We start from the raw sequence: 13814 nt of genomic DNA, 5'->3' as shown, positions 1-13814 counted from the left end.
GGAAGTTGCTGAATAATGTCATTAAGAATCACTGCACATGAAATAAACAATCAGGTGCCTTTAAAAAAAATATTATTACTTTTCCTTTTCTTTTATTTCCTTTTGTTATTTTGGGGGGTTTTTGTAACATTTCACCCTCCTTTAGGTTTAATTAAGAATTCCTCAGTTACAACTCTCTAGTTGTCAAGGTCTGAGAGACTCTTGGAAAACTTGTGTTTCAGTCTTGCTGGCCCAAGCATAATAAAAAAAAAAATACCCAGCCTGAATCGAATTTTTATGCTCAGTTCACGGTAGATTTCACTCCATTCTCATGTAAACAGCTTCTACGAATCAACATATGTGTCTGGGTGGTATCTCTCACTTTGTTTTGTAACAAAAAGCCATATTGCATCATTTAATTTGCTCAAGTCATGCAAATAGGAAAAAATCAATAGGACAAAAAGGGGTCGACTTATCCTCCTCCCCACTAAACTGCTGCCCACACACAGAGTCCTGTTGCTTATGGCAAAAGAATAACAACAACACCATTGTGTTTGTTAGTTGGTTCACTAATGGGTGAAACTGGAGAACATCATTCTCCTTCAGTCCCCAGCTCTGTCCAAATGTTCATGCCTTTTGAGGGAGCATTTGTCCTACCCCCTCTATTCCCAGATGATTGAGAACTGTCTTACTGCAGGTTTTCAGCTGCAGATCTCTCTTTATTCATACCATATGCAGCAGCAGTTTGAGATTCAAGGCAGATATATTTCTTCATGTTGTCTAGAGACAGTGTCATTAGGCTCCTGTGTGATGATTGAATTAAACTATAACCACACACAGATAACCTGAAAGATCTAGCTGGAAAAAAAAAAAAAAAAGGAAAAAAAGAAGGAAAAAAAAAAAGGAAAAAAATAATAAGGACTGGAAAATATGTCCTTAATTCACCCTGTTTGCAATGTCTCGGTGGCATATATACTACTGAGATTATTCAGTGCTTGGAGACCCTTGTGGCAATTGGTTGAATGCAATAAACTGGAAGTGCAATTTTGGTTAGTTTTCCATCCCCAGGCAGTTGAAGTGTTTATTCTCTTCTTACTATTACTTTAAAAGATCTTTTAATTCCTTTTCAGTGTGTTTTTTTTTCTTACTGACGATACTAAAAACCTGATGTAAATGTGAGGAAGTGACCACAGTACCTATTCCTGAGCTGTTGAACCCATTTCGTATTTTCTTTAAAATATAAATTACATTTTTAAAGCAATGTTATTGCACAGGGTTGTAAGATCAGACTTTTTTCACTGAAGATTAATTTTAATGAAACTCACAAATCTGCTTTATCATATCTGATAAAGATATATGATTAAAAATGTGCCAAAATATATGTAATTTATAGTTGACAGAATGGGGTGGTCATTCTGTAGAAGACTTGGCATAGTATTATGGTATACATTTGAATGTAAGTTTTCTAAAAGCACATTTTTTTAAACTGTGTTCTACTACAGTTCCCAAACCAGCTTTTTTAAACTCCATCATCTACCTACATGATGGAGAGGCCATGCCATTAACAAAAATATGAGCACTGACATCTTTAAAAAAAAAATGAATTAATTGACCATGCTTAGTAAATATTCTAATAAGAGCCTCTTGGTTAAGATTCTGGGTCTGTGAGAATTTTTGACCAAATTATTGATCAGTGCTTATAAATGAAAACACCACCTGCAGTTTTGGGAACAATAATGGAGCTCCCGTAAAGAGCAGATACAACACTGCACTGGCTCAAGAAAAATATTTGCATCCTTTTGTTGACATTTAACTCTTATTTTTCTGGCAATATCCCCTTGTTTATGAAGGGCTGCTACATCCCAGCCAAACATTGCAATATCAATTTTTCTAAAGTTTGGTTACAGCCTGACAGGCAAAGAAGTCCTCTCTACCTTGGATGGTTTCACAGCCAAGGCTGTCAAGGAATGGGTGAAAAGTAATTGTTTTCAAGTGTGCCCTTTTGCAATCATTTGTTTGCTCTGACTCTTTCATGAACAAAGGCTATTGTTGAACACATCCAACTAAACAAATAACTCATCTTGGGGTCCCTTTAACAGCTGCCTTAGTACAATGATCTATTTAAATATTACCCTAAAATTGAAACTGAACTCTTTAATGACATAATCCAGCACTGTAATACAGAAGAGGCATATGTTCAACTCAACAGCTGAACAATCTCGTCAGCACATGATTTTTAGACATAAATGCTTGTATATCAAATATGGCTTAATGCAATGACTTATTTCAATGGTTTCTTCCTTCTGTTAGCATCAAAATTCTACTGTCTTTCTCTAACTGGATATGACAGAGTACACAAAACAGATGACAATATTAGTTGTAAAGAATTTCTGTCTGTCTCTTGTGTCATCTTCTGTTTCTTCTTTTTTGCGCTCTTCCTTCTCTTGATAAACCAATTTAGTATGCTGTGCTTTCCTGTGCATTCCAGGATTTATCTTACCTTTAGTCTACCCGTTCCACTTTCATGTGGCTAGAGATAAAAGGATGATCTTACAGATGTTGTAAATTAGTCAGCAGCAGGCATAATCATTATTAGGCATGTTGCAATAAATGTTTGGAAGTTTTACATATTTTCCAGAGCGCAGTTAGTTTAAACCACTGCAGTTTGATGGTTTCACATACGACTTTAAAAATTGAAGCAGGAAATTAGTTTACATTTCTTCAAAAGACCAAAGCCATTGTCAACTTTAAGGTCATTTTCAAAGTAGACATCCAACCGAAAAAGCTTTATTTAAATAAGTATTTCAGAATATACTTAGAACTGGTTTAGAATACTCCAGGATAAATACATTATTGATTTACTGAAATTCAGAATAGAGACTTGTCGTATCTCCAAGCTAGTACACAGTTACACATCAGACCTCACACAGAGCAGATGTTACCACCCTATTTTGCTTGAGCATTCTAAAAGTTAAGTAACATTGTACTTGATTTTCAGATAATTGATTGACTCTCATTCCTTAATCTTCCGATTAGCTATTATATGACCAAGATTCATTCCAGAAATTACATGAGGGGGTGAATTCCTGTGGTTAATTCCTGGATAGCAGCTGCTCAGGGGGATTAGGATCCTTTTGTCTTAACTTTGAGGACTGAAATGTTGGCAAGCTTGTATCACCAGACAACGTCAATTACGTTTTCCACAAGAAACAGTAAATTAGCTTTGCCATCCTGTAATTTATTTCCCCCCCCCCTGTTCACAATGTGTTCTGGAGCCTTCCAGTAGAAGTGGAGTTTTCTATCTGCATCTCTGTGGAGTTAATTCAATAAACACACTGAATATTTACCTAGTAATACCTTGTGTTTACTTGTACTTCTAAACATACCATCACACTGTTACCACAAGAAAGTCTGAGATGAACTTCCTGATGAAAACTTCTGAGCCTTCTGCAAACCAGGTGGTACTACTGCATGTAGGCAAGTACTTTGAAGGGTCTGTACTCACAGTCCTTTGATGCAAGCACCAAAATGGGTCATTTCATCCTTACTTCCAAGAGACAAGTGACATGATGTTCTTAAAAAGTAGCATTTATGGATAGTGGTTTTGCTCATCCCTTGTTGGCTTCAGACTTGGCCTGTTTGGCAGCCAATGACCTGACTGAATTATACAGGCCCCTTCCCTGTGTCAGAATCACAGCATCCCTTAGGAAAGTTCAGCTGGTGCAGAACATGCATGGATTACTGCAAGCATGTCAAGTCTCTTCTCTACTACCTGAACTGCAACCCTCAGCAATATTCAAGTTGAAAGTTTTAGTTGTTATGTATTCTGGTTATAGTTTATAGTAGTTGTTATTATATTTTTACTTCTTTTCATGAAGATTTACCATATCTCGGAACAACATTTGAAATTTAAGAAAGATGACAGGTTAAGAATTCTACTGCTATGGCCCAAATGGGCAACCTAGCAAAAGGAATCTAAACTTTTTCAGGAGAGAAGAGCCTGTGGCCATAGAAGAAATTCCTGAAAGAATTCAGGACTAAGGCAAACCTTTTGCCATACAGGCAACATGCACGGGTCATTTCTGTCTGATTGATTACTGTCTTAAAGCTTAAAAAAAAAAAAAGACAAACCCTTTACAAAATATGTGGGATAATTACATTCTCAAGAAAGGTTTGAAGAGAGATAATAAACTATATGTGGCAGATGTTAACCACATTACTTGCCTGCAGGTGCTATGAAGCTGAGGATAGTTTGACAGCAGATAGTCTGAAGAACAGAACATTTAATGCATTTAGTGATCCTGGCAAACCTGGAGGAATTCTTTTTGAAGCCCATGGCAGCACATCCAGAATAATGGTAGAAGCCAAATGGTGTTCTTTTAATCAGTGGTCCAACTTACAACACTAAACTTTAGTGCACATTTTCAGATGGTCTTTTGACAATATATGTATGGTAAGACTAAATTTTCCTGGATAGACAATGCCTTCTAAATTAAGGTGGTTATAAATAGGATGTTGTTAAAATGTATGGGCCATATATTGTGTCATATTTTGAATACATACCTGTTTTAAACAATTGAAAGCGCATTTCTCTCAAGCATTTGAGGTCTATGTAATTATGCCCTGTAAATAAAAAGCTGAATTCAGACCTGTGTTATCAAAGTATAACATCCTAGAAGAGAGCTGACCTATGAGACATCAAACTCAAGCATATCCAGAGTGTTCCTGCACTAAATAACTTATTTATCAAAAGCAACTTAGATAATTCCCTTAAATGTAACATGGCAAGGGAATGACATTGGAAAGTCCTTCTGTAAATCAGCCCAGAGATACAAACTATAGAAAAACTAGCAATATTTTCAAATGTATGGTTTTTAAATATTTACAAATTTCATACAATACATATATTTATGACGTCAATATTTCTTAACATAAGTGTCGTACAGTCTCTGTTTATAACTGTGTTATATAAATAGCAGAAAGAACCTGAGCTTTGTTTTTGCACTGGAACAGATTCAGACCCTCTCAACAGAGAGAACACTTTTCCCACTGCCCACCATTGGGATGAATGACCAAAAAACAATCCATGTAGTTAACAATAGATTAATAAAGTACACGCATTCAAAAGCTAATAAAGACAACTATGCTGTTTTCCATTATTTTTCATGATTTGATGACATTGCACTACTTCGGCTCCTGTGTTTACTTAAACACATCATCAGTTGTGGTTTCATGCCTCTTTAAGTGCTATGCATCCATAATATATGCTTTTTTAGAGGACAAAGTTACTGTTTCCATATTGACACAAACAAGACATTACAAATTCTACTTTTGCACTTAAAATAGAAAAATGTCTGAAGACATACAGGGTTTCCCACCACCAAGCAGTGTGCATTAGAGAGAGCAAAAAGCAGAGCAGCATTTAAAACATGAAAAATCCATGGTGCCTGATGAATTCCACAACAGTAATTTCAGCAGCCAGGCTTTGTGTTGTTCAAGATACACCTATTTTACAAATACCTAAACATGGTTTTCCTGATGTGCTCTGATGCAAGAATTTTAAGTTTTAGTCTCTAAACACTTGAGTAGGCCACCTTACAAGTTAGGATTCTATGTATTTCTTCTCAGAGAAGTGGGTAGCTGCTGGTGTGAGTCCCTCTTATATAAAGGATTCCTCTAGTTCAGAAATTGCCTATGTGACGGCGGGCACGGGTCCTTAAAATAACTTGAGTGCTGTTGTTCTTCTCTGAGAAGCAAGCTCAGATAGGAAATCTTATAGAAGATCTTGTAAGAAGCCTCTATAAGAAATCAGAGAAATTAAAATCTCACTGTACCAATGGCATATTGCACATATTGCACATAGTAATAACTTTTGCACCTCCAGAACGGTGACATGAAACTCGATGCATTGATAGTAACTGTATTGGTTCCATTAGCTTTATTTATGGCATGAGGCCATGCAATCTTTCTTTGTGTAGGATGGGGACACAGGTCACAAGTTTACTTGTCTCTGGTTTGTGGCTTGCAGGTCCTTTCTGTTACCAACAACACAGAATGTGCGAAGCTGCTGGAGGAAATCAAGTGTGCACACTGCTCACCTCATGCTCAGAACCTATTCCACTCACCTGAGAAAGGGGAAACTCCTGAAAAAGAACTAATGCTTCCCTACCTGTGCAAAGACTATTGTAAAGAGTTCTATTACACCTGCAGAGGTCACATACCAGGTAAAACTCATAAGAAAATATGGGGCTAAATGATGTCCTGATATGTTGATATTGCTTGAGCAGTTGTAGATCCAGCTTCTAACCAGGAAAAATCCCCACTGATATCCAGGGGAATTTGCCCAAGCAGGGACAGAATGTCTTCCCAGCACATCTTGTGTAGGGAGGTAAATACTTTGAGGGCTTTCTTGCCACCCTCCTGTTAAACTCACCATGAAACACACATGGTTTGATTGTTGTCAAAGGCACCTGAAACTGTTACCTTTGCTGAAATATTATTGTGTTCATTCTGATCATACAAACAAGCAGCTGGCCATCCAGGAGGCTGTTCTAAATGATAGATTGCTTAAAAATGCAAGATATAAAAGGTCCTGGCTGTTTGCTGTAGCCTCTAAAAGCTGATGAGTAAAGTGTTTTTTCTGGTTTTGTTACCCTAGAAACTGATGTTTTTTCCACAGGGTTTAAAGCCCATTGAAATCAAAGGGCCCTATTTGATAGACTTCTGTGATCTTTGAATCACTTCCAGCGTGCTGTTAACAAGCAAATTCTTGACTTACCTAACACTTCCTCACTGTAGTCAGTGGAGTTTGCTGGACATAACCAAAAGCAGAGTTTGCCCTGTGCTGTCTGAGGCAGTCACCAAATGTGTGCTATCACTTGTAACTATATCAACAAAATAACCGCAGAGGATGGCTCTTTTAGAAACACTGTCTTAAGACACTATTATGTTAAATAACATCTTTGGTATTCCCAATAGTAAATTATTTATATGTTTAAGACTGTCATTTTTAAACTATGCTTTTTTCCCTGTCCAAACACTACTTATAAACAATGCCACACAGGAGAAAATAATTAAATAGGTTAAGATTTCCTTTTTTTTTTTTCTTTAAACTAGCAACACAGACTGGAAAAAAAGACTTGATAATGAAATGAAAAATGAATTTGTGAATAGTCACTTTTAACATATGAACACAGTTTGTAATATAATATAAACATATTTGAGTAAAGGGGATAGTTTAAGTGGATGGGATTTGCAGGATAGTTTTTTAATTGCATGTTTACAGTGTGTACTTGTTTTCTCTGAAACCCCAAGAGTGCAGGGATTTTTTTTGCAGTGTTCTTTTATTGACTTGAGAAAACATTTTTAATTGACTTACTTTTTCCTTTTACTGTGGTTTAACATGTATCTCAACCCATTCAAATATGAAAATATTATTATTGTCTTTATAAACTAAGAGATGTTTCTAAGGCTTTCTTAAACCAGCTGTTTCTTGCTCTTTATCACATTCCCCAAAGCAAAGCAGAATAGATCATAGTTGCCAAGACTGCCTGCTGAACAGCGATAACAGATTAGATATTCTAAATGTTTGGCCCATATAAGAAGTCAGCACAAAGACATTTTTGACACAAGTTTGTAGCTAGCACAAATGATTTTCATATTCTGTACAACGAGACCCTCAGAGTTGTTTTGTGACATTCTGCGCTTATGAGGAAACAATTTATTTAATAGAAAAAGTGAAAGAGGGAAAAGGGGGAAAGAAGGAGGAGGTGGAGGGAGGGAGAATGAGAAAGGGCTGAGCAGCACAGGAGCTACAGCCACAGGAACCTTGCTTCTCAGATCAACATATGTGGTGACGAATGACAAATTTATTTTTCTACAAAGTTTGTGTATATGTAAAACTGCTGAAGTGCATCAAGATGTCAAGTGCTTTTTGTGACCACCCAGGTTGCCTTGAAAGATAACCAGATGAAAGCATAACTTTAGCACTGGGCAGAGCACTGTGCTTTGCAGCAAAAGAGCTTACATACTTTAGCATCCGTTAAAATAGGATTTTTCCTACATCAATCAGATGCTAATAATTGTTCTAAATACTTGTCCTGAAAGTAGGTTGTACTAACAAAAACTTGTTGCATGCTTACATCCACCAACAGGATTAATTTGGTGAGTTGACTGGTACTCATGGTTGTTGATACCTATTCTTGCATTTCCCAAAGGTATTCATTAAGATTCAGGTCCCTCTTTTTGAGAAGATGACCCATAGGATTTTAATATAGTTTCATAGTCTTGTACATTCTGAAACATAAGTAATTAAAATCACTTATTTGGGGGTTCTGTTTTCCTTGTGAGACTTGTATATCCATAATAATATTTATTGCAAAAGAAAAAAAAAAATAGAAAATGTGGAAGCTGTGTTTTCAGCTTAGCCTGGAGAATTTTACAAAGAGTTGAAAATTAACAGGCCCCCAAACCCAAGGTCTCTGGCAATGATTCACTGTGCATTTGTTAAAATGTCGAATAATTACTCTTCCTCCATTAGGGAGTGCTAATTGTTTCTGAACACCAATACAACAGAGTTTAAGGAAATTGCTGACTACAAAAATAATTTTATCCCTTAAGTCCTGTGCAAATGAGAAATATTATTAACATTTGAAGACAGCAAGCATCTTTTCTGGGATTGAAATGTTAGCAGGACATACTAACCAAGAAGGCTGAGAAATTATGCATCAGTTATTTTCATGAGTTAGCTTCAAAAATTCATTTATGCTCTGTGTCCTGCAAAGATGAAAACTCTAGCAGATCCTTGGTTAACTCTTATGAAGACAGCAGTTTGCCCACCAGTTATGACTGAATCAGAACTTCCACTGACTTCTTAAGGAATATTGAGAGAAAAAGTGTACCTTATTCCTTATTCAAGCAGAATAATATCAGAAGCTGTTAGGATTATCTGGATGAGCAGGAGGGTGTAATGTTTCACCAAGACTTTGAGATTAGAGCTTTTCTGCTTCATTCCAGATAACTGTTCTCATCTAATCTTATTATTTCTCATCTAATCTTTACTTCAAGCCTCAGTTTAAGGGATTATTGATGGAGACACTGGAGTTAAGTGATTTAATGAAGTGTCTTCAGTCAATATGATTTTTAAGTTTTCCCTTTCCATAAGGGAAGATTGTGTAATATTTATTACTAATACAGACAGTAAAGAAAGCCACGGCTGATTCTACCTTTAGACATAATCAGAAACTCGATCCATGCCATTGGAAGTGGCATATTCTAAGGAACAAACCTGTGCCACAGCCATGGTGCCATCCAAGGACATGGGAGAGATTTTGAGCTATGTGGCCTCCATTATTTCCATTTGAAGAAATGGGTTCCAGATGATTGTGGGTGAATTCAGATCCAGGCCCAGATCTGAATCCAGACATTACCAGAAGAGATGTCTGATGGGATTTTTCAAGCACCAAACAGGGTGTTCCAAAATGTTGAAATTCTAGCCCAAAACATTGGAATTCTAAGAAATATTTCATCTCACAGAGCACTTCCAGAAGTTCTAACATGGCTGATTAATGGACACAGTCAACCTACAGAAAAACAGTAGTGGGTGGTAAATTTGCTACTGGTAACAAGAGCATGAAGGGGATCAACCCTGGCCCTGCCTGTGTGCAGGAACCTGCAGTGTCTGGGCAGGAGAGGAGGGTCACCAGTCTCTTGAAAACCAGTTGGAAATTATGTGAGCTACCAGTGGACTTGGTACATTTTGAAACGATCTGTCTGAAATCACATCTTTGGTTTGGTTTTTACTGGCAATTGAGAAGAGAGGAGAATGTGGGGCTTTTGTGAACATCTAGCTGTCAAAGGTGCAAATCAGAAAAAAAATCCCAAAAGGTAAAGGCTCCTTTGACACAAAGTTGAACTGTAGGCTCAAGGTCACAGCAGAAATCAAGCAGGTGAGCCTGATTTCCAGATGCCCTCAAAGGCAGTGCAGGTTTCTTCAGATGAGTGGATGATACTCAATCCTGTGTGCAATGCCAAGTCTTTGACTTGCTGCAAAGTCTGAGATGTGTGCTGCCATGGCTCTGGAGTTGTGTGTCAGAGAGAAGAGGAAAGGGGATGGGTAATCAGGGAATCCAGCAAAGTGGAATTTGGTGAAGATAGGACAGGAAGGGAGATACAGTGTGAGGAACAACTGGCTGCAAATACCAGTGGAGAGAGGAGGTGGGGATCAGCTGGGAGCAGTTTTCCTTTGAAAAGGCTTTTAATCTTGCAATTTATTCCCACAGTGTTTTATAAAGGCGAACACAGAAAGCCTTCACTGTAGCTGCCTTAACTGAAAAGCCTGTCGTTGGATTCTTGTTTGCAAGACAGAGTTTAGCATAGAAATGCAAGCCTGTGCAAAATCTGACACTTAAACATGATGTTTAATCATCCTTTGTGATTTCAATTTTCTTTGTTAACACAGGCACCGCTCTGTCAACGCGTACACAGCTGGTAGGAAATTTGCAATAATATGTATGAGTCTTTTAAAATAAATTAGTTAGTACAGAAATTCACACAGGACCAAGGGTTGCAGTCCCTATTCCTTTTTTTTTTCCTTTTCTCCAAACAATTCTAGTGCTTAGGGGCACTTGTCAGGGACCATTCTTCTGGACACTGTACAAACTCTGAACAAAATGGCAAACTGTACACTAAAGACCTTGCAATCTAAGCATGAGAAAGAAGATAATAAATGGCTACAAGCAGATAGGAGTGCAGAAGCAAATGTTTCTCTAAATGTCCTCTGTTAAGCTGTTAGTATGTTAAATAGAGCATATATAAGACATGGAGGGTTTTTTTTTTTCTAAATTACTATGTTTTTATCGAATAAAATAGCAATATTCCACCCTGAATGCACAGGTGAAACTGTATTTACCAAGGTTACATTCCTCCCAGTACTGCAGCATTTTTCATAGTTTAATTCTAGCCCCACTTTTTTACAAGCGTTTCTAATGAAAATGGTCCATGAGCCTTATCCTTTCTTAGAATCTGCTGACGGATTTGCTAAGCAGCAAAAGGCAACTGCAGTGCACCATGCACTTTAGTGCATGATAAAATATTTCATGAGGCAAAGGGATCAGTCTTACATACAAGAAAAGGCATTGCTCTGGTCAAGTGAGTTTGCATCTGATTGTTATTTAAAATTGACATTCTCTTAGTGAACAACATGATCACAACCTGCTCTGGGTTTCCCTGACTAAAGATAACACTCAAGCCAAGAGAAGTTTATCTTTAGTGATTAGTAAATTGTATACTTGGAAAATTCTAGAAATTCTTAGTAATCGTACACCTCTAATTTGCTATTGCATTTTTTCAAATGACCCACTGTGCCTAGAGAAATAAATTATTAAAGACCAACCCCTGCATTCTTAAGTCAAATAATTCAACAGCAAGATTTTAGATTACCTTTGATTTTGGCATTATATTTACAAGCCTTGGAATACTACTCTATGATTATATCCGAATTCCTCTTCAGCTGTTCCACTTGAAATTACATCTCCCATTTTCTCCAAGTAACTACTATAAATTAAAAGCAGCTCTTCAGAGATGAAGTTTACTGAAGCTCCAAATCATGGTAATTAAACTTTTACACCACAACACACTACCATGTGTTTCCAGATATTATTTTATAGAAATCAAAGGCAGACTTTGTCCTGTCATTTTTTCCAATATTTTTAAAGGAAGATATATATGAAAAGAAGTATAGTTGGGTGGGAAAGGCTTTTCACTCCACAAGAATTCTGGGATGCAAAAAATTTTCCTATTCCACATAAGGAAGAAATTGAACTCTTTCGAAATTTTCCATGAAGAAAGCCACAGAGAGACCACCCCAGGATAGCTAATAAAGTCGTTGTTAGGACATTTACTTGGGAAATGGGAGACTTAGGGTCAAACTCTTGCCTGACAGATGAGGGGCATTGACCTGAATATTCCTCTTCCTAATGAAACACCCTAATTACAAGACATTGGAGTATAGTGATACAAGGTTTGCTGTCTGGTTCTGTCTTTTTCATTTAGACTAGAAGTTTGAGCTTGGACCAGAAACATCATGCTAAGTAAAATTTTGTCAAAACTGATAATGTTTCTGAAAAAGCTTTGCTTGTAAGAAATTGGCATTTTCCAACGAAACACAGCTGTCCCTGATCAGTTCTTATTGTATGTTGTAAGCCAGAGGTTTTATGGCCAAGATCTATGGATTACTGCATTATTCACAAGTGGTAAAGCCATGCATAAATTAGGCCTCTAATTCCAATTAAGTGCTAATTCTGTGTATCCTATGAGTTATGTCCTGGACTATAGTACATCCTAAGACAGTTGCCAGTAATGCAAACAGGAACAAAGGTAACTTAAGACATATTATCTCAACAATGTTCTGGTGAAATAGTACATGTAAAACTGGCCGGACTCTGTCTTCTTATATTTAATACTCCTGATTAAAATCTGGATTGAAATGACTAGAAATAAGTTTGTGAACAGAAACAGATTTTTTTTCAACATCCTTTAATAAAATGCAAGAAAGTAATAGCAATAGTGGCAGGGTTTTTCTTCAAAGGCTCCCATTTTATCAACTTTGTGTTTCTCTGGGTCTTCAAAATCCTTCCCATTTTAACCTAAAGCCTAAGGACCACCTTTTATCCAGTGCAGCATGAGACATATCCCTTTTTCAGGGGATGGGGCTGAGGAACTGGACTTCACCATGGGACACTGCTCAGCTACTTTAATATTGGAGAGACCACCTGGATGTCAACGTGGTGCAGTTTTCAGCACTACTTCCCACTTCTCACTTCTCCAACCAATGTCCTTTGCTGGCAGCATTCCACAAATCTTTTACTGCATGTCTTTTACCAGAGTCTTCACTGAGATTTTGACTAGAACTAATCACTTATTTAAAAAAAGTTAAACAGAAGCTGCTCAGGCTATTTTACAGCAGATACTACACTTGATTGATAGGGTTAAAATTAGGGAGAAGTGTGTCACAGCCTCAACTCTGAACTTTGTCTCTTAATTTTTTAGTGAGTGAACTATTGTGTCATTTTGAATGAAACTTAAGCACACTGAAAATGAGGTTTAATACAAATACAGATGAATAAACTGTAAAAGGCAATGCTCAGTTTGTGTTTATACATTTGTGTTTATTCAGAGCAGACTCTCTTTTTGCTGATAGCCCTTTGTTTAAAATGTCTTTTTCCACTATAATCTATTTAAAGATGAGTTTGATGACACAAAACTGCAGACATGACAACACACTAAATATTTGTATGCTCTTTTGCATTTTTAAGGTTTCCTCCAAACTACAGCTGATGAGTTTTGCTATTACTATGCAAGAAAAGATGGTGGTGTGTGCTTTCCAGATTTTCCAAGAAAACAAGTGCGAGGGCCAGCTTCTAACTCCCTGGACCACATGGAAGAATACGACAAAGAGGAAGAGATCAGCAGGTTCATAAAGATAAATGCTGTTTAATGCTGAAAAAAACCCCCTAGCAAAGCCTGTGGTTTTCACAGTGAAACAGCTCCGTGTGTGCTTATGCTGAGCAGCTGTGTTTTCCAGATGTGACTTTCCTTTGCTGCTGCTAGAGTACGTCAAAAGAGAAAGTTACACGGGCTTCAGCACTTCAGTACCATTTGATATTTGCCTTGCTGAAAAGGTGTTAGAATCCTGCTCTGATCCACCCTGTGGATCTTGGTTATTGTCCAGCCCATGGATCATTCAAAGTTCTGGGAAGTAATCTGTACCTAAATTTAATATTACTAAAAAACAGCAATAAGTTTATTAGTAAATTTATGTCATGATCTTCAATTTA

General features: G+C 37.1%; 1 protein-coding gene across 1 annotated transcript in view; it reads left to right on the top strand.

The window, feature by feature from the left end:
• The window catches only part of HHIP (hedgehog interacting protein), a 71453-nt gene that overhangs the window by 1832 nt on the left and 55807 nt on the right, over positions 1 to 13814 (top strand). The window contains exons 2-3 of the mRNA XM_074540807.1: positions 6008 to 6203; positions 13293 to 13449. Of these exons, the coding sequence (XP_074396908.1) occupies positions 6008 to 6203; positions 13293 to 13449 (353 nt within the window). The remainder of the gene's footprint in view (positions 1 to 6007; positions 6204 to 13292; positions 13450 to 13814) is intronic.

This window comes from Zonotrichia albicollis, chromosome 5 (genome assembly GCF_047830755.1).
Source record: "Zonotrichia albicollis isolate bZonAlb1 chromosome 5, bZonAlb1.hap1, whole genome shotgun sequence".
Taxonomy (NCBI): Eukaryota; Metazoa; Chordata; class Aves; order Passeriformes; family Passerellidae; genus Zonotrichia; species Zonotrichia albicollis.
This window is presented reverse-complemented; position numbering and strand designations above follow the sequence as displayed.